At 51.7% G+C, this 20,971-nt stretch overlaps 1 protein-coding gene across 5 annotated transcripts; it reads left to right on the forward strand.

The window, feature by feature from the left end:
* Positions 1–4,048: 4,048 nt before the first annotated feature.
* LOC123132655 (non-structural maintenance of chromosomes element 4 homolog A) lies at positions 4,049–20,528 on the forward strand. 5 transcript variants are annotated; one of them, XM_044552510.1, is made up of 7 exons: positions 4,049–4,437; positions 4,539–4,619; positions 11,712–11,952; positions 12,052–12,148; positions 12,757–12,973; positions 13,064–13,155; positions 19,975–20,528. In XM_044552510.1, the coding sequence occupies exons 1-7, from the start codon at positions 4,293–4,295 to the stop codon at positions 20,200–20,202; spliced, it is 1,101 nt and encodes a 366-aa protein (XP_044408445.1). In that variant the 5' UTR covers positions 4,049–4,292; the 3' UTR covers positions 20,203–20,528. The 5 variants fall into 5 exon arrangements, with proteins under 5 accessions (XP_044408445.1, XP_044408442.1, XP_044408444.1 ...); XM_044552509.1 differs by lacking the exons at positions 4,049–4,437; positions 4,539–4,619 and adding an exon at positions 4,644–5,328; XM_044552507.1 differs by lacking the exons at positions 11,712–11,952; positions 12,052–12,148; positions 12,757–12,973; positions 13,064–13,155; positions 19,975–20,528 and adding exons at positions 6,447–8,339; positions 8,445–8,563; positions 8,641–9,261 and having other exon boundaries at positions 4,249–4,437.
* The last annotated feature ends 443 nt before the right edge of the window (positions 20,529–20,971 follow it).

Consider the following 20,971-nt stretch of genomic DNA (forward strand, 5'->3'; position numbering starts at 1 on the left):
CCAACGCGCTTGAATCGTTGTTCACTGTCTTTTGCATTAATCTTGATACGAAAATGTGGATTTGGTGTGCCACGTAGGACGGGGCTGGTGTGTGGGCGTTGGAGAATTTGCCCACACGCCCGCACCATGTTGTTTGCCAGCTGCGCTGTGTGGACGAACTAGTTTTTATCCACACAGCCACCACCTAGTCCATGCGCGTGTGGGCAAATTGCTTTTCGCCCACATGACACTCCTACGTTGTGGATGACAACTGCAGTTACACGAACGCGACAACTAGGTAAAACACACATGGCAACTGTGATTCTTTATTAGACGACAACTGCAGTTGCACGTACGTGGCAACCATATAAACACACATGACAACTGTGATTAACAATACATGGCAACTATGGTTGGGCCACACATGGCAACTAGGTAAACACACACACATGCAACTACTGTTTGACTATATGTGACAAATAGTTAATCACACACGGCAACTACGGTTTGATTACACGCGGCAACTATCAGAAATTAGACATGGCAACTATAGTTAACCAAAACAGGTAGAATTGCCATGCTTTTGCAACTACACTTGCCATCCCGGATAACTACATTTGCATACCAGGATGGCAACTAAATTGTCATCCCGCAGGGTACCTAACGTAGCTGCGCCAGGATGTGTGGGCATTTTTGCTTCGTGACACACACGCGAGGTGGAGATACGTAGTATTTGTTGGGTGTGTGGCACGAAGTAGCCGCGCCCACACGTGTGGACAATTCTAATATCTGCCCACACACAGCCCGTGTGGACTGCCTCCTGCTCACATCACACACGGTGTGTGGGCGCATGTCAAATATACCACACGTGTAACAGTTATCTGCGTTCTAAAAAAAGACCAACATAGCCTACCTGGCCTAGCTTCGCCAGGCTTTGATCAAGAGAACCAGGATAGTTTTTTTAATATCTCTCAAACATAGTCGGTCTACTAGTGATTGATACAAAGTGATAACAAATATGTTAATTGCATTTTATTAAATTTTTCTTTATTTTACTAATATGTTTTTATTCGACGGTGACCTACGATTTTTCACATAATTATTATAATTTTAAATAGCGGGCTACGCCAAATAGCAATGGTTTTTAAAATTAGCCACACCAAGGCTATAATTGACTATTTAACAACTTTAGTATATGTGTATGAATGTCATCCTGCTCAAACCGCTATAACGGGACTATATCGATGATATAGTCGACTATTTAAAACTTTGATTACCTATTTTTAAAAGGAAAACGTTTGGATCCGGTCGACCGGCCGAACTTGGGCCGGTCGCGTCGAACTGCTCGCTTGCAACTACCTAGGCCCCACCCACCGCTCTTCCTATCCTCTTATCCTCTCCCACGAACAACTCTCAGCCACTCATTTTTCTTCTTCCTTCTCGTGTTTTCTCTCCCTGTTATCCTGCTCCAGCCACCTGACACCACACCTACACCAGCGCAACACCGGCGACGGCCGCCAACAGCACCTGGGCAGCGCAACACCGGCGACGGCCGCCAACAGCACCTGGGAGTTGTCCAAGAGAACGCCTCCTCCTTGTTCTTTACCCCCACGGCTGGAAAATCTGCAACAGCAAGAGGTCGGGGAGCTGCGCAGCCGAGGGGGCAGGGGGTGCTTTGCATCGAGTCATGGCGGCCGGTGATGCGACAGGAGGCCACCTCCCTGTCCATGGATTTTTCTTGATGGACGAGATGCTGGAACCTGCTTTGACCGGAGCTGCAAGCGGCGCCAATTTTTGGTACAACTAGTGTGCTGTTTTGCTGGAATCAAAACCTTTTTTTGTACGATCCGCAATTGGGGTGCTTTTTTTGCTGGAACCAGTCTAAATTTTTGCTACCACTATCTCTTTTTTTTGCTACTACCGTCCTTCTGATTTTTGCACCGCCCGCCCTTGAAATTTTTGCTGGAACCACTACAAATGTTTGCTACAACCGTCTTCACTGTTGCTACCGTTCCGTCTTTGCTTTTTTTTTGCTTCAATCCATCTTGCTGGAACCACTCAAAAAATTTGTTTCCAATGTCTTTGATTTTTGCTACCACCCATGTCTTTTGATTTTTAGCTGGATCCATATTTTTGCTGGAACTAGTGAATTATTTTTTTGGAACCATCAAATTATTTTGCTGGAACTAACCATGGCATTTGTCGCGACGGTGGAGAGGCCTGCGCTGTCGCCGCCTTTTTTCTGGAAGGGGCAGCACAAAAGGTTTCAATGGCAAGCAGAATTGCTGGAATCAACATCTATTAGAAGCTGGAATATGTGATTTTGTTTGCTATGTCTAAGGTAGTGGTACCTGTCGGCGCTCATTTTTTTTGCTACATCGGGGATTTTGAAAAGGTACAAACGCCTATCTGTTTGCTACAAAGGCGACATATAGAATTCGGTTATCCAGAGGAGAAGACAGCAGCGGTGCCTGTAGCGTCCACCCTGCGGCGAGCTCGACAACGAGGATGGAGGGGGGCGGCGCACCAGATGCTGCAATCGCGGGGGCGGGGAGCTTCAACTGCCTCTGACGGAGGCTCCTGGTCAGCCATGGCCAAGTTTGGCGGGGGATCCGACCATGACGGAAGCTGCGAACGATTGAGATGGTTGGGAGGGGCAGCTACGTGCGGCGGGCAGCCCCAAGCTGGGGCAGCGACGCTGTCTGCTATAGCAGCGCGAGGGATCCGGCTTTCTCAGGGGCGGTGCTCCGGCTGCAACGCTCGCATGCGGAATCGGTGTCCGTCAGAGAAGAAAGGGGATGAGATCAAACGGTTCGTAGGCTCAAATCTGAGGGTTGTCGCTTGACCGGCCGAACTATTGGGCCGGCGCACCGGCGCCCAGTGCTCGCCTTTTTAAAAACTTTGATAATAATAGGAAACTTCTTCGCTCCATCCGGATGTAAATAACGTTGCGCGCAGCCGCCTGCTTCTTACGCCACTTGTCTCATGGGCCAGTGCAAACCATCCTTATCCTTATCTTCTTTCTCCCATCCTTTCCTTTCTCGAGCTCTCTTCACCGCTGATTATATCTCTCGCTGGCGAGGGGTTTCCCCAAGCTTTGCAGCACGCTATCATGGATCCGCCTCTTGCAAGCTCTGCTACGCAACTAGTACCACCTTCCCCCCAAGTGAACCCGAGAAGAGAGCTCCGCCGCTGTGAGACGGGGCGCCCGCTGCTGTGACGGCGGACGAGGTGCTTCGACGCTCGACGACAATGATGCTGCGAAAGTCTGCGGCGGGGATTGCTCCGAGTCCATCGGAGTTGCTACAACACTGGCGTTGCTGCGAGCCGCTGCTGTGATTTGGCGCCGGCCGGCAATGCTTGTAGGGGTCACCGATCCGCAAGAGGTGCCCGTCGTCACGGGGGGCTACCGGTTATGCTGCAACCACTTGTGAGGTCGTTGGAGCTGCTACAAGCAGTGTTGCGATGGGTGGCATCACTGGAGGTGGTGTGGCGAGGAGCCGGGGATGTCGGTGTGCCGCACGTAGATATTGTGACGGCTCCGCCGTGCTGAGACGACATCTCGGCTGCGGCGATGTTGCTGCGACGGCGGTTCAACTGCTGCGACTGATACTGTGACGGTGGCTCGAGCTGCTCCGGCGGTGCTGCGACGACGGCTCGGGCTGCTCCGGCGATGCTGCGACGGCTTGCGCCGTGCTTCGAGCCGGTGCTGCAACGGCGCCACCATGCTATGAGCCGGTACCGTGAGTGTGCCAGAGTTGTTGCCGACGTTCTGCGTGCGATGCCACCTAAGTTTGCTACGCAGGCGAGGATGTGCGTGCGGCGTTCTGCGATGAGAAGAAAGAAAAGAGTAGTCATGTTACGTTGACTTCCATCGAATGGGTAGGGCGTGCAGATCGTATGGTTCAGAAGGCGGATGCCGTACGTGCAACCAAGCTTAGTAGTGTCTCAAAAGAAAAAGATCTTCCGCACCTCCACGGCCTCTCACCGTCTCGCCCCGTCACTGCCGGGTGGGCCCATTCAACCCGCGCTCCTAGCCGCTGGCTGGGAATTTTTACACGCCGCGGGGTCGGGACTCAACCGGCGGCCGCAAAATCAAAAACTTCGTGCGCACCGCACACCACCCGCGACCGCGGAGGCGGAGCTTTCAAATCCCCCGCCTCTGCTTCTTATTCCCTCCCCGTCTCCAAATTTTCGGCGAAATTTTCCATTCCCCCACCCGCCCTTCACTTCCCTTCACCCGTCGCTCTCAGCCCCGCAGCGCTAGCTAGGGTTGGGATCGATTTGGGGCCTAGGGTTAGGTCAGTTTCCCCATGGCGGCGGCGGCGGCGGCGGAGGGGTCCGGGGCAGAGGGCCGCGGCGAGGCCGCCGCCGGCGGCAGGCGGCAGCAGCAGCAGGGGCTGGCGGAGCGCCGGATGCTCCGGTCCCAGTACCACGCCATGAAGACCCTCATCAACGGTACGCCCCTCCTGTTCGGGTTCCTTTTGTGCGGCTCCGTTTCGGGGGTTTGGCGTGGTGCGATTCTGAGTTGTTTTTGTGTGCGCTTGTGTGTGGCGCAGAGGAGAGGGATGACATGGCGAAGGAGGACTCCGACAAGTTCGCCTCCATCATCACGCAGGTGGAGAGCTTGCACGAGCAAGGTAAGACCACGAATAATCATACTATATTGATCTTGCGACCCGCGCTTGTTTTTCCTCTCTCAGATGGGTGAACTGGGGACTATAGCCATGACATAAAAAGAACCCCGGCCCTTTCGACCGGGTCTATCAGTCTGTCTAAGTCACCACAATGTACAATCACAAGTTGTAATAATCTCCAAGTGTGAAATGGACCGTGTATTTATCTTTTAATAACGGATTCAGACGGACTTAAATTACTAGTAGAAGCAAACTGGTCTAAAAACCAATATGTCCAGGGGACATCACTAGAAGTAAACCATTGAGCAAATGATGTGAACTTGTGTTCATGTAGCTTTGGCGCATCTTGTAGAATGTGCAGCATGATCATAAGCTTACTTTCACATCATGTTCGTAGTTCTGCCTTGTTTTATTTTGGAGCTTTCTGAAGTATTATGTATTTCCGCGTCATACAGTATAATGGAGCTGTCTATAGTAGTATGCATCATAAATAAACTGCAGGTTGTTCTTGCATGTTCATGTGGGACACATTTTGATCTTGTCACTCAATGCATGGCTGTTTGTCTGCAAGATTGCATTTCTAGACAAACGTGGGGCGAGTATTGGCATGCCTTGAGCTCACTGTGGCATGTCAAAATGTTTGCTAAATGTGTGTTGATGAGGGATTTTGGTCTTTTTTTAAGGTTAGACAGAATCCGAAGGATTTCTATAGGTAAAATCCAAATCCCCCTCTCCTACTGGAACAAGCCCTTACTTAAAATAAAATGTCTACTATTTTCTACTCCCTCCGTTCCTAAATATAAGTCTTTTTAGCGCTTCCACTACAAACTACATACGGATGTATATAGACATACTTTAATGTGTAGATTCACTCGAAGGGCCAGTGGCCGAATTATATTAGATAGGAAGAGAAGTACATAGTACAGCCGGGTAGCAGTCTAGGCGGACTAGAGCTGGGTCCCAACACAAAATTAGGTGTTCGCCGGCAGGTCGCAGATGCAACCTGCAGCCCGCCACATTCTAATGTCTTCCTTAATAAACTCCAGCACCCTGTCTACGGTGTTGGCGACATTATCAAAAATTCTCGCGTTTCTCTCCTTCCATATCCTCCAGTGTATCAGGATAGCAACGATTACGAGTCGAACGACTAGTCTAGACTAGTCGCTCGACTAGTCTATGAGTCGCAAAGTGGCTGTCGACTCAGTTTCTCGTGTAGACTACTTAGACGAGTCGAGCCAGTCATCGACTAGTCGACGACTAGTCTGGACTAGTCGACATGTTCGAGTCGAACGACTCAAAAAACTGGGGGAGTATAAATAGGTGGCTCATCCCCGTGAGACTAGACCTAATTCTTTCTTTCCTCTCCTCACCCTCCTCACGCCGCCGGCTGCTGGACGCGCCCGTCAAGCCCTCCTCGCGCCGCCGGCCGCTGGACGCGCGCCGCCGCGGATCTGGAGCTCCACCGTCGCCGGCCCCTCGTGCTCTTCTCCTGCTCCTTCGTCTCGCGCCCCTCCTCGCGCCGCCGGCCCCTCGTGCTCTTCTCCTGCTCCTTCGTCTCGCGCCCCTCCTCGCGCCGCCGGCCCCTCGTGCTCTTCTCCTCTTCAAGCAGGTGAGCCTCAGTGCCTCCCTTCTCCTCCTCTTTTTCTTGGCTTGCTGCTGGTGTTGCTCTGCCTCGCTGCTGGAGGACTACTCGTGCTGCTCTGCTTGCTGCTGCTTGCTGGTGCTGCTCTGCTTGCTGTTGGTGTTGCTCTGCTTGCTGCTGCTTGCTGGTGCTGCCCTGCTTGCTGCTGCTTGCTGGTGCTACTAGACTGAGTTTGTTTCAACTTCTAGGTCCTGAGGTCTGAGCTACAATGTCTACAACACCAGAGATATGTCAAGTAGTGTGTTCAGCAGCTGCTGCAGCTCAAGCCGATGAGCATTACGATCCATCGAAGGATCCTGCAAGGAAGCCGCGTAGGAGCAAGGATCCAGCATGGAAATATTCCTTTTGGCCTGATTTGCAGGACAAATTGACACTCCAGTGTGTTTTGTGTGGCAAAAACATCACTTCTGGAGTGCTAAGGATGAAGAAGCACCTTGGTGGGGGTTACACAGAGGTGAAAATGTGTCTAAAAGCAACCGATGAGATCAGGAAAGAGATGCATTTGTACATGAAGACCAACTCAACCAAGTTCAAAGCCATGCAACTTGATGGGGATGAAGTTGAAGCAACTGATGGAGATGGAGGAGAGGAGGAGGTAGAAGCAAGTTCAAGGGCGTCGAATAGCACCGCAGCCTCCACGAAAATGAAGGCTTCTTTTATTGTGACGGCGCCGGTGGCGGCAAAGAGGACAAGCAAGTCAATTGCAGATGAGGTTAGGAAGACACCAGAGGAGGTGGTTGCTGAGAGGCATAGAGCAGGAAGCAAGCAGTTAAAAATCAAGCATTATGGAACAAAGACAAAAGAACAAAAAGATGAAGTAGATGGTCATGTAGCTGACTTTCTCTATGAGAATTGCCTTCCACTCAATATTATCAATTCGAGAAGTTGGGAGATCCTATTGGAGTCTGTAGGACAGTATGGTTCAGATTATATCACACCTTCTTACCATGATGTGAGGGTACCATTACTTGAGAAGGCAAAGCTCAAGACTGACACTTTGAAGGCCAAGCATCAAAAGGCATGGAAGGAGTATGGTTGCACTCTCATGTCGGACGGTTGGACGGACATGAGTGGGCGACACTTGATCAATTTTCTCGCCAATAGTCCTGAAGGTACATTCTTCTTAGGGACAGCCAATGTTTCTTCTGAGTCTGTTACTGCTGAATTGGTAGCAAAATTATTGAGTGAACAGATTGAGGCAATTGGACCTGAATTGGTAATCCAGGTCGTTAGCGACAATGGCTCCAACTACAAGGCAGCCGGGAGACTTCTAATGGATAAGTATCCATCTTTGTATTGGACACCTTGTGCTGCTCACTGTTTGGATCTTATGCTAGAGGACATTGGGAAGATAAGAGAGTTCAGTGATTGCATTGCTAAAGCAAAGAAAACAACCAGATTTATTTATGCCCATGGTAGGATTCTTGATCAAATGAGAACCTTGAATGGCCAGAGAGATCTTGTAAGGCCTGGAGCAACTCGTTTTGCAACCTCCTTCCTCACATTGGCCAGCATGTGGAAACAACGCCAACATTTGAAAGCACTATTTGTTAGCACAGAATGGCATGCAAACAAGTTGAAGCTCACCCCACCAGGGAAGATGGCTGAAAATACCGTGCTCTCTGTGACGTTTTGGCAATCGGTGGAGAACTGCATGAGAGCTTCACAACCCATTCTTGTTGCTTTGAGGATTGTTGATGGTGATGACAGTCCAGCAATGCCTGAAATTTGGGCAGCCATGGATGTTGCGAAGACACACATAAAGGATGCATTGTCACAAAGGCCAGGCCTACAAAGTCAAGTGCTAGCAATTGTTGACAAGAGGTGGGATCACCAGATGGAGCAAAAGCTACATGGGGCTGCAATGTTTTTGAACCCCAGCAAGTTCTTTCAAATGAAGGAGACTAACAAAAGACTAGCTGCACGGCTGCGTTCAATGTTCAATGATGTGCTATGGAAGATGGTGCCGGATGATGAACTACAATCCAAGATAAGTAAATTGGCTGATGATTATGAGCTCACGGAGGGTGAATGTTTCACCAAGCAAATGGCAATTAAAGACCGCGAGAAAAAGAGTCCTCGTAAGTATCTATGAGAATGCAGCTAGTAGCTTATCTTCTTGACTCTATGTTTCAAGTTTCAACGTCTACTTGCTTGTTTCAACTCCTACTTGCTGATTTTTGTAGTACTTTGGTGGAATGCATATGGTGGCCTTGCTTATGACCTCCAATTTTTTGCAAAACGGATCATTAGTCTATGTTGTTCATCGTCTGGCTGTGAGCGCAATTGGAGTGCATTTTCTCATGTAAGTATCTAGCAATTGGATGGTTTGATAGATAATTGCAGTCTATAGCAGCTTCTCACAAAAGGATTTGCTTGCAGATCCATACCAAAGGAGAAACCGTTTGGAGTATAAGAGATTGAACAAGCTAGCATATGTCTCATACAACCGGCAAATGACAACTAGGTTTGAAAAGTTACGCGAGCAAGGTTCCAAAGGAAAGAGGGCTAATGCACTTATCCTAGAAGAATTTCAATGGGATAATGAATGGGTTGATGTTACTGCTGAATTGGTTCATCAAAATGACGCTATGGACGATGACAATCCACTACTTTGGTCCCATGTTGATGAGGCCGTTGGCGCGACCGATGGTCTAAGTGGACGCCATCTTTCAAGGAGGGCTCGTGGTGATTTCAGTGAGTCTAGTCCTCCTGCTGGCTCTAATATCTTTTACACTCGAAGGACAAGTGTGGTTGTCCATGATGAAGACTTGCGGGCTGAATTGGAAGCTGAAGATATTGATAGTGACATGGAGACCAATGGTGAAGACAATGATGGCCCTACACGAGCTATTGATATAGACCCTGATTTTCAGCTGGATCTAGATCTAGATTGATTTGAGGGCTAAGGCTACAAGATTTCTTTTGCTGGACTGGACTTGTTGCTTGTGGTGTTGTTGAACCTTTTTTTGTAATTCAGACTTTGATGTTGGACTACTTGTTGAACCTTATGTTCGTACTGTAAGTTCAGTGCTACAGTACCATGTCGACTAGTCTCGCACTAGTCTAGACTAGTCTATGAGTCTCAACCTTGGAACGACTCGTCGACTCTTCGACTCGTAAACGTTGCAGGATAGCGATCGTGTCGAAATTCCTCCGTGACGGTTTCGGGATCGCCACCCTCGCCTTCAGCCACCAGTCTTCCGCCGTGCCAAACTGCTCGCTGGGTACCTGGAAATCAGCCCCCGTCCAGGTTCTGAAGCTCCACCAGAGCTGCTGTGTAAATCTGCAATTTACAAACAAATGCGAGCAGTTTTCCGGCTCCTGCGCACAAAGGGGGCAAATGCCGTTGGATGGCCAACCCCTTCGCTCAAGATTGTCCGCCGTGAGACACTTCCGGTGGACCGCCAACCACATAAAGAACTTGCATCTTGGAGGTGCCTTGGATTTCCATATTGGTCTGGAGCAGGCAAACCGTGTGTTGCCCATGAAGAAGAGTTGATATGCACTCTGGACGGAGAACTGGCCATCCGAAGTGAGCTTCCATACAAGGCGATCCTGGGAGTCCGGAGCCAGGGCTGTTTCCTGAACCAAGTCCCAGACTTGAAGGTATTGTGCTATGGCAACGAGGGAGATCCCTCCAGTGATGTCCCTGATCCAAGATCTGTTGTGGAGAGCCTCTCTGACCGATCTGCCCTTGTCCCTGACAAAATAGTAGAGGGCCGGCGCCATGGTCGCGATTGAGCATCTGTTTGGAAGCCAATTGTCGGTCCAAAACTTGGCCCTCGCTCCATCCCCCAAAGTCATACGACAAGCAGCATAAAAAATGGCCTGCACTTCCTTTTCCGTGCTGTCCGGAAGCCAATGCCACGGCCGCTCTTCCAAGTCCCTCCTCAGCCACGACCATTTGCAGCGCAGGGCCATCCCAAAGCACTTAAGGTTAATGATCCCTAGTCCTCCAAATTCCCTTGGCATGCAAACCCTTGCCCAAGGCATGAGGCAGTGCCCCCCACTAACCTGCTCTTCTCCTTTCCAAACGAACCCTCTGCATTTTCTGTTGATGATTTTAATGGCCCACATCGGGAGTGGTAGCACAGCCATAAAATGGATCGGCAGCGCCATCAGCACCGATCGTGTAAGGGAGAGGCGGCCCGCCGTGGCTAGCATCTTCGGCTTCCACCCTTTGAGTTTTCCGGAGAACTTGTCGATTAGGGGCATCAGTGGCAAGCCCAAGTACTGAATCGGGAATTGTTGTCGTCTGCATTGGAAGTGTCCCTCAACTGCCATGGCAAGGTCGTCCTCACAGCGGATGCACGTGATCGTGCTTTTGTGAAGGTTGATCCGTAGCCCTGACGCCTCCCCAAATAACTTTAGGATTTCTGATATAACCCGCAGGTTCGAGGGCACTGGTCTGAAGAACATAACTGCATCGTCAGCGAATATAGATGTCCTAGTCACCTTGCTTTGACATCCCAGATCCGAGAGTAATTTCTGTTGTGCTGCCCACTATAGTATGCAATGGATGGTGTCCATGGTCAGGATGAAAAGAGCTGGCGAAAGGGGGTCTCCTTGACGGACTCCTTGACCGAGAGCGAAGGCCTCTGAGAGCTCACCATTGATGAGTACGGAGGAGGAGGCCGTGGATAGAAGCCCGTAGATCCAGGCGCACCACTTCGATCCAAAGCCCCTTTTTCTCAAAACCTCCAGGAGGAATTCCCAAGATAAAGTGTCGAAGGCTTTAGAAATATCTATTTTCATGAGTACCGATGGTAGCTTCTTACGGTGTAGCAGCTTAGCAGTGTTGCGCACAAATTTGAAGTTCTCGTGGATGTTGCGTCTGCTGACGAAAGCACTCTGAGCCTGCGATATTAGAGCCGGTGACAGAGGGGCCAGCCGAACAGCTAAAACCTTGGCGAAAATCTTCGCTGCACCATGGATGAGGTTAATCTGCCTGAAATCGCTAACGTCCAGGGAATCATTCTTTTTAGGCAGCAACGTGAGAATGGAGCTGTTCGGGTCTCCAAAAGACGCGAACCGTCCCTCATACAGTGCCTTCATGACGGCCATGAAGTCTGCAGCGATGATCTCCCAGCAAACCTTGAAGAACATGCCTGTGAAGCCGTCCGGCCCCGGCGCCCTATCGGATGGCATATCCTGAATGACCCGCTTGACTTCTTCCTCAGTGAATGGGGCTTCCAAGGCACGTGCCTGCTCCGCGGACAGTTGCTGCAGATCAAGAACATCCAGGTTGATAGAGTGTCCACGTTTGGTTGGCTTTCCCATCAGGTTACCATCATGTGTAGATTCACTCATTTTGCTTCGTATGTAGTCCATAATGAAATCTCTAAAAAGACTTATATTTAGGAAAGGAGGGAGTATGTTTTACTGGTTGGAGCTTTGAAATATTTATGCTATATAAAACCCCCAAAATGAGATGTCCGTCCACACTGCAGTGCAGAGACCCAGGGAGCAAGTAGCGGATGCAGAGGCTCTGCTAGATATTACAACCACGCTGGTAAAATCCGTGAGGTCCCAGTCAAGTGAAGGAATCACACCTTCTGATTTCGTAACAGCATTGCTGAAGAAATTTGGGCAGCAAGCAACCCTTGATTCCGAGCCTGTCTCGTTGCGCTGGGCTGATGTTGGGCTTTCTGCTTCACATGTCTTCAGGGCTGCGCCTGGATGCTGCACCATGTAATTAAGCTCCTTTCTTCTTATTACTAGTTCTCAATTTTTTTTTGCAGTGCCTACTTGGTATATGACTTAAACCATGCATGCTCTTAATCCTTGCAGGCTTGGACCCATGGATACAGAAGTAAAGCAGCGGAAGCTTTCAGTTGTTAGTAGAAAAAGAAGTGCCAGGCCAACTGAAAATACTTGTCCTGAAGAGGTATCACATGCTTTTGTCTAGCATAATTAATAAAGCACTAGAGATTAATAACACCCATTTGTACATTTCTCCCATGATTTGTTTTGCCATCTGTTTGCCTTCTGTTATTGATGGGCGACATAGTTTGGACAATCTTTGGTCACTGTTGCGTAAATCTTAATTAATTCTATGCTTAAAGTTAGGACCCTGATAAGTGCCACATGTGTGGCACGAAGCAATTCTGCCCTGACGTTTTTTGATGGCAAGTTTAGTTACTCGAGGATGGCAACTTTAATTGTGAAGCATGGCAACTTTCTGTTTGGATGGCAAGTTTCAGTTTTTTGGGTTTTTTTTAGGATGGCAATTTTAGTTATAAAAAACGTCAGGGCGGTGTTACTTCGTGCCACACGTGTGGCACTTATCATTTGGGTAAAGTTATCAATCACCTTCTGTTTTTTTTTGAAAAACACATCTTAGGCAGTACCATTCATATGTTTGCTATCTTCTGTAGCCGCTATTGAGCTTCTGGGTTGCTAGCTAGACTTCTTCCCTGCCATAGCATTATTATTTTTGTCAGAAATGTATGATCACCTCCAATAGTGGATTCATATCATCTTCTTAATGTGCAGCTTGCTGATTCTTCTGAGGGAGCAAAGACAGACACTGACCGGAATGTGACTGTTGTATTTGATATCCTGAGGAAAAATAAGCGTGCGAGGCTGGAGACCCTTGTTTTGAACAGACAATCATTTGCCCAAACGGTTGAGAATGTTTTTGCATTGTCTTTCCTAGTTAAAGATGGCAGGGTGGCAATAAACATTGATGACAATGGGCACCATATAGTCTGTAAGAATTTTCTCGTATGGTTTCATTTGTGCTTTAATAGTACCACAGAGATGCTCGTGTATCTTACATAATTCTGTTGGCCTTGCGCAGATCCACGAAATGCACCTGCTGCTAGTGCCATAGCGTCAGGAGAAGTGTCCTACAGCCATTTTGTTTTCAGATATGATTACAGAGATTGGAAGGTACTGTTTCTGATCATAGAGCTCGCTTACGGTATTTCAATATTTGACCTGGATGATCAACCTCATTGTTTGTAGTGCATTCAGGCAAGAGCAGTAAAACCTGTATTGACTTCTGTTAATAGAAATTAATAAATAGAAACAGCTTTCTATTTGATTTGAGTACCACTATGACCGCATGGTGCTGCTGCTTTTGTAATGGTCCTTAGGTTAAATCATAGGGTAGATCAGATTAGGCTTAAGAAGGAAGAGCAAGGTAACAGGGTTAGAGGAGGCAGCAGGAGATAAGAACTAGCACATGGTTGGTTGATCATAGCTGAGTGCACATCCTCTCTTATAGAAGGATGGATAACATGGTCCATACGGATCTAATCCTAACTTTCCAAACTAATAAGGTTGTATACCTTGTTTGAATGACTAGGGCTGTCTGCCCCCTGACTAGATGGGCCATTTATGCAGTTTATTGTCTTGGATCCATGAGCTTAGCATCCTTTATTTAGTTTGCAACAGAAATCATCTTTACCCTCCTAATGATGGATAAGTCTGTGTACTAGGGTCCTTGTGGGGCTGCAGCACATGGTCCTTGTGGCAGTTAGGAGGATAAAGTCCTGGACCATCAAGGACTGGCTGTTAGGATAGAGTTCTGTTCTTGACCATCAAGGACTGTCAGTTAGCATCTTAGACTAGCATCTTAGACTAGCATCTTAGACTGGCATCTTAGCATATGCCTTGGCTGGCTAGCAGCCTATAAATATGTATCCCCAACCCCTCAGGTTGGCATGGCATTGTGTGAGAAATAAACCAACGAAAATTGTCCCAACTCTCCTAGTGTCATCCACAACTATCAATGCTCAGGTTGAAAGGTCTAACAAGTGGTATCAGAGCCTCGTTAACCTGCACCCTGAGCATTTCCTGTGAGCAGCCCAAGTCGGTAGCAGCAGCTGCTCCGTCTGCCTCTGTTTACCTTCCTCCCTCCGGACTGTCGAGCAGCAGCTCGTCTTCATCAGCCTCCTCTTCACGCAACAGCCCCCCTGCAGCGAGCCATGTCTGCAGGTCGCTCTCAGCACACGGCTACCTCGAGCATGCGGCGCCGGCAAGAGGCCGAGCGCGCCGTGGCAGAGGAGCGTGAGCGAGCGGCTGTAGCAGCGGCTGCTGCGGCGGCAAGAGTGTTGAGGCTGGCTGCAGCTGAGCTGGCAGCAGCCAGAGCGGAGGTAGAAGCAGCCAGGGCGGAGGTAGAAGCAGCCCGTGAGGCTACGGCTGATGCCAAGGCACTCCGCGACAGCCCTGGCAGCTCCAGCAGCTCCGCGCCTGCGGACGACGGTGCCGACGCAGATCGCGCCAAAGTGGCGCAGGAGCGGACGGCGCAGTGGGCAGCCGAGCACGCCCGCGCTCCAGGTGGAGGCGCGCACCGCGACGGCGGCTGCAACGACCAGGACCGCGGCCTCTACGAGGTCCGGACTGTGGTCATGGATGTTGGTTCCAGTGTTGGGTGGCCTACCCTCACTAAAACCAACTACGTCGAGTGGGCGGGGATCATGAAGGCCAGGCTCCAGGTGCGGCGCATGTGGGAGGCAGTCCAGGACAGCAACGTCGACCACCTAGAGGATCGACGGGCGCTGGACGCCCTCATTGCCGCAGTCCCGCCCGAGATGCAGTTCTCGCTTTCCAACAAGCGGACTGCCAAGGAGGCTTGGGACGCCATCGCCGTAGCACGCATCGGCAGCGACCGTGCTCGCAAGTCCACCCTGCAGGCACTTCGTAAGGAGTGGGAGAACCTGGGCTTCAAGCCAGGTGAGGACGTTGATGACTTTGCTCTCCGTCTCAACACTCTGCTGCAGAAGATGGTGAAGTTTGGCGATGCCACCTACACCGAGGAGAGAGCTGTCGAGAAGCTTTTTCGGTGCATTCCCGAGAAGTACAAGCAGATGGCTCGCTCGATCGAGTCGTTGCTGGACCTCTCCATGATGACGATCGAGGAGGCGATAGGTCGACTCAAGGTCGTCGACACCGACGAGCCACAGCCCCCCTTGGGGCCCGTCACCACCGGCGGGAAGCTGCTCCTAACTCGGGAGCAGTGGGATCCCAGCCTTGGTGACAAGAAGAAGGGGGAGCCTTCCTCCTCGACGGGCGGCCGCAAGCGTGGCAAGCAGCGTAAGGCGCGAAGAGGCCCCCCGGGCAGGGCACAAGGACGTGCCGAAGGTGACGCCCGCGGAGGCGCCAAGGACGGCGCCGCTGGCAAGCCCAGGCCGGCACAAGACAACAGTTGCCACAACTGTGGCCGGTTTGGCCATTGGGCCAATGAGTGTCGGCAACCACGACAAGGCCAGGCTCACGTCGCACAGGCGAAGGAGGAGGAGACGGCTCTGTTCATGGCGCATGCAAGCATTGAGCTACCCTCGGCGACTCCAGTCGCAAAGGCTTTCATCCACCTCGATGAGCCAAAAGCACATGCTCTTCTCGGCGATGGCTCCGGGAAGGACAAGGCTACGAGGTGGTGCCTCGACACCGGCGCCACCCACCACATGACCGGTCGAAGGGAATTCTTCGCCGAGCTCGACTCCGATGCGCGAGGCTCCGTCAAGTTCGGGGATGCCTCCGCTGTGGAGATAAAGGGCGTCGGCTCCGTCATCTTCACCACCAAGATGGGAGAGCACCGGCTGCTCACCGGTGTCTACTACATCCCCGCGCTAAGGAATTCCATCATCAGCTTGGGACAGCTGGATGAGAACGGCTCACGCGTGCTGATTGAGCATGGGGTCCTACGCATCTGGGATCGCCAGCGTCGCCTTCTCGCCAAGGTGCCCAGAGGTGAAAATCGACTCTACGTCCTTGATGTGCAGGTGGCACAACCGGTCTGTCTCGCTGTCCGTCGAGACGACGAGGCGTGGCAGTGGCATGAGCGCTTTGGGCACCTTCACTTTGAGGCCCTGAAGCGTCTAAGTGCCAAGGAGATGGTGCGAGGCCTGCCATGCCTCGACCATGTGGAGCAGTTCTGCGACATCTGCGTACTGACAAAGCAGAGACGACTCCCCTTTCCCCAACAGGCGAGTTTTCGGGCTAAGGAGAAGCTGGAGCTCGTGCACGGAGACCTGTGCGGCCCGGTGACGCCAGCCACACCAGGAGGTCGACGCTACTTCCTGCTGCTCGTCGACGATCTCTCCCGCTACATGTGGGTGATGATCCTCGGCAGTAAGGGAGAAGCGGCGGACGCCATCAGGCGCGCGCAGGTTGGTGTGGAGGCGGAGAGCGGCCGCAAATTGCGCGTGTTGCGCACTGACAACGGCGGCGAGTTCACGGCGGCTGAATTCGCGTCGTACTGCGCCGATGAGGGCATCCAGCGCCACTACTCCGCGCCGTACAGCCCGCAGCAAAACGGCGTCGTTGAGCGGCGCAACCAGACGGTTGTGGGGATGGCTCGGGCTCTCCTTAAGCAGAGAGGGATGCCGGCTGTCTTCTGGGGAGAGGCGGTGCTAACGGCCGTCTACATCCTCAACCGCTCTCCTACTAAGGCACTCGACGGCAGAACTCCGTACGAGGCCTGGCATGGGCGGAAGCCGGCGGTCTCTCATTTGCGGGTCTTTGGCTGCCTTGCGTTCGCCAAGGAGCTCGGCCACATCGGCAAGCTCGACGACAGGAGCACTCCGGGAGTCTTCATCGGCTACGCGGAGGGCTCAAAGGCCTACCGCATCCTCGACCCAAAGACACAACGTGTGCGCACAGCGCGAGACGTCGTGTTCAACGAAGGGCGAGGGTGGCAATGGGACAAGGCGGTGGACGACGGCTCGACGCCGACGTATGACGACTTCATTGTCGAGTACGCTCACTTCAAGGAAGCTGGGGGAGCAAGCAGCTCCTCTTCACCGGGCACGTCTACCCCGGCCCCCAAAACTACATCGACTCCGGCGCCTGCTACACCGACGACACCACAACCGGCGACGCCGCATACTCCAGCCCCGGCGGTCGCCACTCCGGGCTCGTCTTCATCAGCACCAGCTCACGCAGAGCACAACCCGATGAAGTTTGCTTCCCCGCTCACTCACGACGAGGAGCTGGTCGACGCATGGTATGGAGGCGAACCGCTGCGGTACCGTACGATGGATAATGTGCTCGGCGACCAGCCGGTGCCAGGACTGGTGCCACGTGACCTGGAGGCGCAGCTACAGCTCGTGTGTGAAGACGGCGAACCACGGTCCTTTGCAGAGGCCGAGAGAGACGCGGCATGGCGCGCCGCGATGAAGTTGGAGATGGATGCGGTCGAGCAAAACCGCACCTGGGAGCTTGCTGATCTCCCTCGAGGTCACCGCGCAATCACCCTTAAGTGGATGTTCAAGCTGAAGAGGGATGGAGCCGGCGCCATCATCAAGCACAAGGCTCGTTTGGTGGCCCGAGGCTTCTTGCAGCAGGAAGGAGTCGACTTTGACCACGCTTCCGCTTTCGCTCCCGTGGCACGGATGGAGTCCGTGCGACTTCTCCTTGTGCTGGCTGCCCAGGAGGGCTGGCGTGTCCACCACATGGACGTTAAGTCGGCATTCCTCAATGGCGACTTGAAGGAGGAAGTCTACGTGCATCAGCCACCGGGGTTTATGATTCCCGGCCAGGAGGGCAAGGTGCTCCGCCTGCGCAAGGCTCTCTATGGCCTGCGGCAGGCACCCAGGGCGTGGAACGCCAAGCTGGACTCCACGCTGAAGAAGACGGGTTTCGAGCAGAGCCCGCATGAGGCTGCCGTCTACCGACGGGGGAGTGGAGGAAATGCCCTGCTGGTGGGCGTCTACGTTGACGTCCTGGTGATCACCGGCACCAAAGATGCAGAGGTGGCGGCGTTCAAGGAAGACATGAAGGCCACGTTCCAGATGAGTGACCTGGGGCTCCTCTCCTTCTATCTAGGGATTGAGGTGCACCAGGACCACTCCGGGATCGCGCTTCGATAGTCCGCCTACGCCAAGCGCATCGTTGAGCTAGCTGGGCTCACCGACTGCCATCCAGCTCTCACTCCGATGGAGGAGAGGCTGAAACTAAGTCGCGACAGCACGACGGAGGAAGTGGATGCTACGCAGTACCGACGCCTTGTGGGGAGCCTTCGCTACCTCACTCACACACGGCCGGACTTGGCATTCTCCGTCGGCTATGTCAGTCGGTTCATGGAGCGACCAACGTCGGAACACCAGCAGGCAGTGAAGAGGATCGTCCGCTACATAGCAGGGACCCTCGACCACGACCTCCATTACCCTAGGTGCCCTGAGTCCGTGCGACTTCTCCTTGCGCTGGCTGCCCAGGAGGGCTGGCGTGTCCACCACATGGACGTTAAGTCGGCATTCCTCAATGGCGACTTGAAGGAGGAAGTCTACGTGCATCAGCCACCGGGGTTTACGATTCCCGGCCAGGAGGGCAAGGTGCGACCTGGGGCTCCTCTCCTTCTATCTAGGGATTGAGGTGCACCAGGACCACTCCGGGATCGCGCTTCGACAGTCCGCCTACGCCAAGCGCATCGTTGAGCTAGCTGGGCTCACCGACTGCCATCCAGCTCTCACTCCGATGGAGGAGAGGCTGAAACTAAGTCGCGACAGCACGACGGAGGAAGTGGATGCTACGCAGTACCGACGCCTTGTGGGGAGCCTTCACTACCTCACTCACACACGGCCGGACTTGGCATTCTCCGTCGGCTATGTCAGTCGGTTCATGGAGCGACCAACGTCGGAACACCAACAGGCAGTGAAGAGGATCGTCCGCTACATAGCAGGGACCCTCGACCACGGCCTCCATTACCCTAGGTGCCTTGGGGCGGCACACTTCGTCGGGTACAGCGACAGCGACCACGCCGGCGACATCGACACCAGCAAGAGCACGAGCGGGATCCTCCTCTTCCTCGGCAAGTGTCTCGTGAGCTGGCAATCAGTCAAGCAGCAGGTGGTGGCCCTGTCCAGCTGTGAGGCTGAGTACATAGCGGCCTCCACCGCCTGTACTCAGGCACTCTGGCTTGCTCGACTGCTTGGTGATCTTCTCGTTCAAGACACCAGAACGGTGCAGCTCCTGGTGGACAACAAGTCCGCCCTGGCCCTGGCAAAGAACCTCGTGTTCCACGAACGGAGCAAGCACATCCGACTGAGGTATCACTTCATCCGCAGCTGTGTGGAAGAAGGGAGCATCGAGGCGAGCTACATCAACACCAAGGATCAGCTCGCAGACCTGCTCACCAAGCCCCTTGGGAGGGTCAAGTTCCTCGAACTTTGCTCCAGGATTGGGATGATTCAACTCTCCCACAAGACGACGTACAAGACTTAGGGGGAGAATGATGAATAAGTCTGTGTACTAGGGTCCTTGTGGGGCTGCAGCACATGGTCCTTGTGGCAGTTAGGAGGATAAAGTCCTGGACCATCAAGGACTGGCTGTTAGGATAGAGTTCTGTTCTTGACCATCAAGGACTGTCAGTTAGCATCTTAGACTAGCATCTTAGACTGGCATCTTAGCAGCATCTTAGCATATGCCTTGGCTGGCTAGCAGCCTATAAATATGTATCCCCAACCCCTCAGGTTGGCATGGCATTGTGTGAGAAATAAACCAACGAAAATTGTCCCAACTCTCCTAGTGTCATCCACAACTATCAATGCTCAGGCTGAAAGGTCTAACACCTAACTTAGGAAGAAATTTTATTGACTCCATTTGCATCTTCCTCTAAAATGGCTCCTATGTTTGCTAAACCAGTGACTCATTGTCTCTCTCCACCCCCCCTTTGCGGGCAAGATAAAAGCACACAGTATCAGAATTCACAGGAGATTTTAATCTCTCAAATAATCTGATCTTTCCTTTCTTTTGACCTGTTTTTAGCTTATGAAAGAAGTCGTTCCTGAAGGGCAAGAACTGATGCCGCACAGGACCGCGCACAGCCTCTCTTCTGAAGAGCGAGAACAGCTGGAGCCGTGTGCGCAACGAACACCGATAAGGAAACTTTGCCGGAACCGGGGTTTGGTTCTTCAGGAGCAGATGGTTGTTGCAGAGACACCCGAGGAGGACAGAAGCTCCAAACGCAAGCGTCTATTCATAGATCAGGAGTGATCATGCCTGCTTGAAATGCCTTGTGCCGCGGTCTACGCTGTGTCTGTATGTAGGAGGTATTTGCCTGATTAACGTACCCATTGTAGAACAAGGTGTGCCATAGCACCGCTTGTGCTAGTTCTTACCTTGAGACGAGATTCCTCCGGGAGAGGAAAGAGGGCAATAGAAATGTAAGCTCAATAGAAATGCTACTGTAGTTCTTTAGATCAGTCGGCTTAAATAATGTTCTTGGAATCGGACTTGTATAATGTCGCTCAGAGTAATATGCTTGTGCTGATAGAGAAAAAGAAAAGGTTTGCTTCTAGCTGAGCCAAAGTTCCTATTCAGCATTTGTGAGTAGTCTGCTTACGGTTTGATTGTATTGGTTTTTGCTTGATTTTCTGTTAACTAATTGGGCAATTTTCTTCTTAATTATTAATTGACGTGACAAAACTTGCCTCCGTTTTGCAAAAATATATATTCCTATTCATAGTCTATAATTTTGACAATGAGCGGGTTTCTTCCACTCCATTTTTAGTTTTGCCTTTAGATCATTCCTCCACAGAACTGGAAAACCATCGGGCCACGGCAGGGATAGACAAGAAACTTATCGGTCTGTTTACCGACAGGAGATGCAGAGCTTCTGTTTTTTGACGGAATGCAGAGCTTCTGTTCATGCATTTCTGAGAACGAAAGTAGTAGTATGCAGACGATACTCACTGGCCGATCATCACAAACACCATGAGGAAGAGAAACGTTTTGATCTTGAGACCCTCAGGACGCGTCTGGC

The sequence above is a fragment of the Triticum aestivum genome, chromosome 6A (assembly GCF_018294505.1).
Source record: "Triticum aestivum cultivar Chinese Spring chromosome 6A, IWGSC CS RefSeq v2.1, whole genome shotgun sequence".
Classification (NCBI taxonomy): Eukaryota; Viridiplantae; Streptophyta; class Magnoliopsida; order Poales; family Poaceae; genus Triticum; species Triticum aestivum.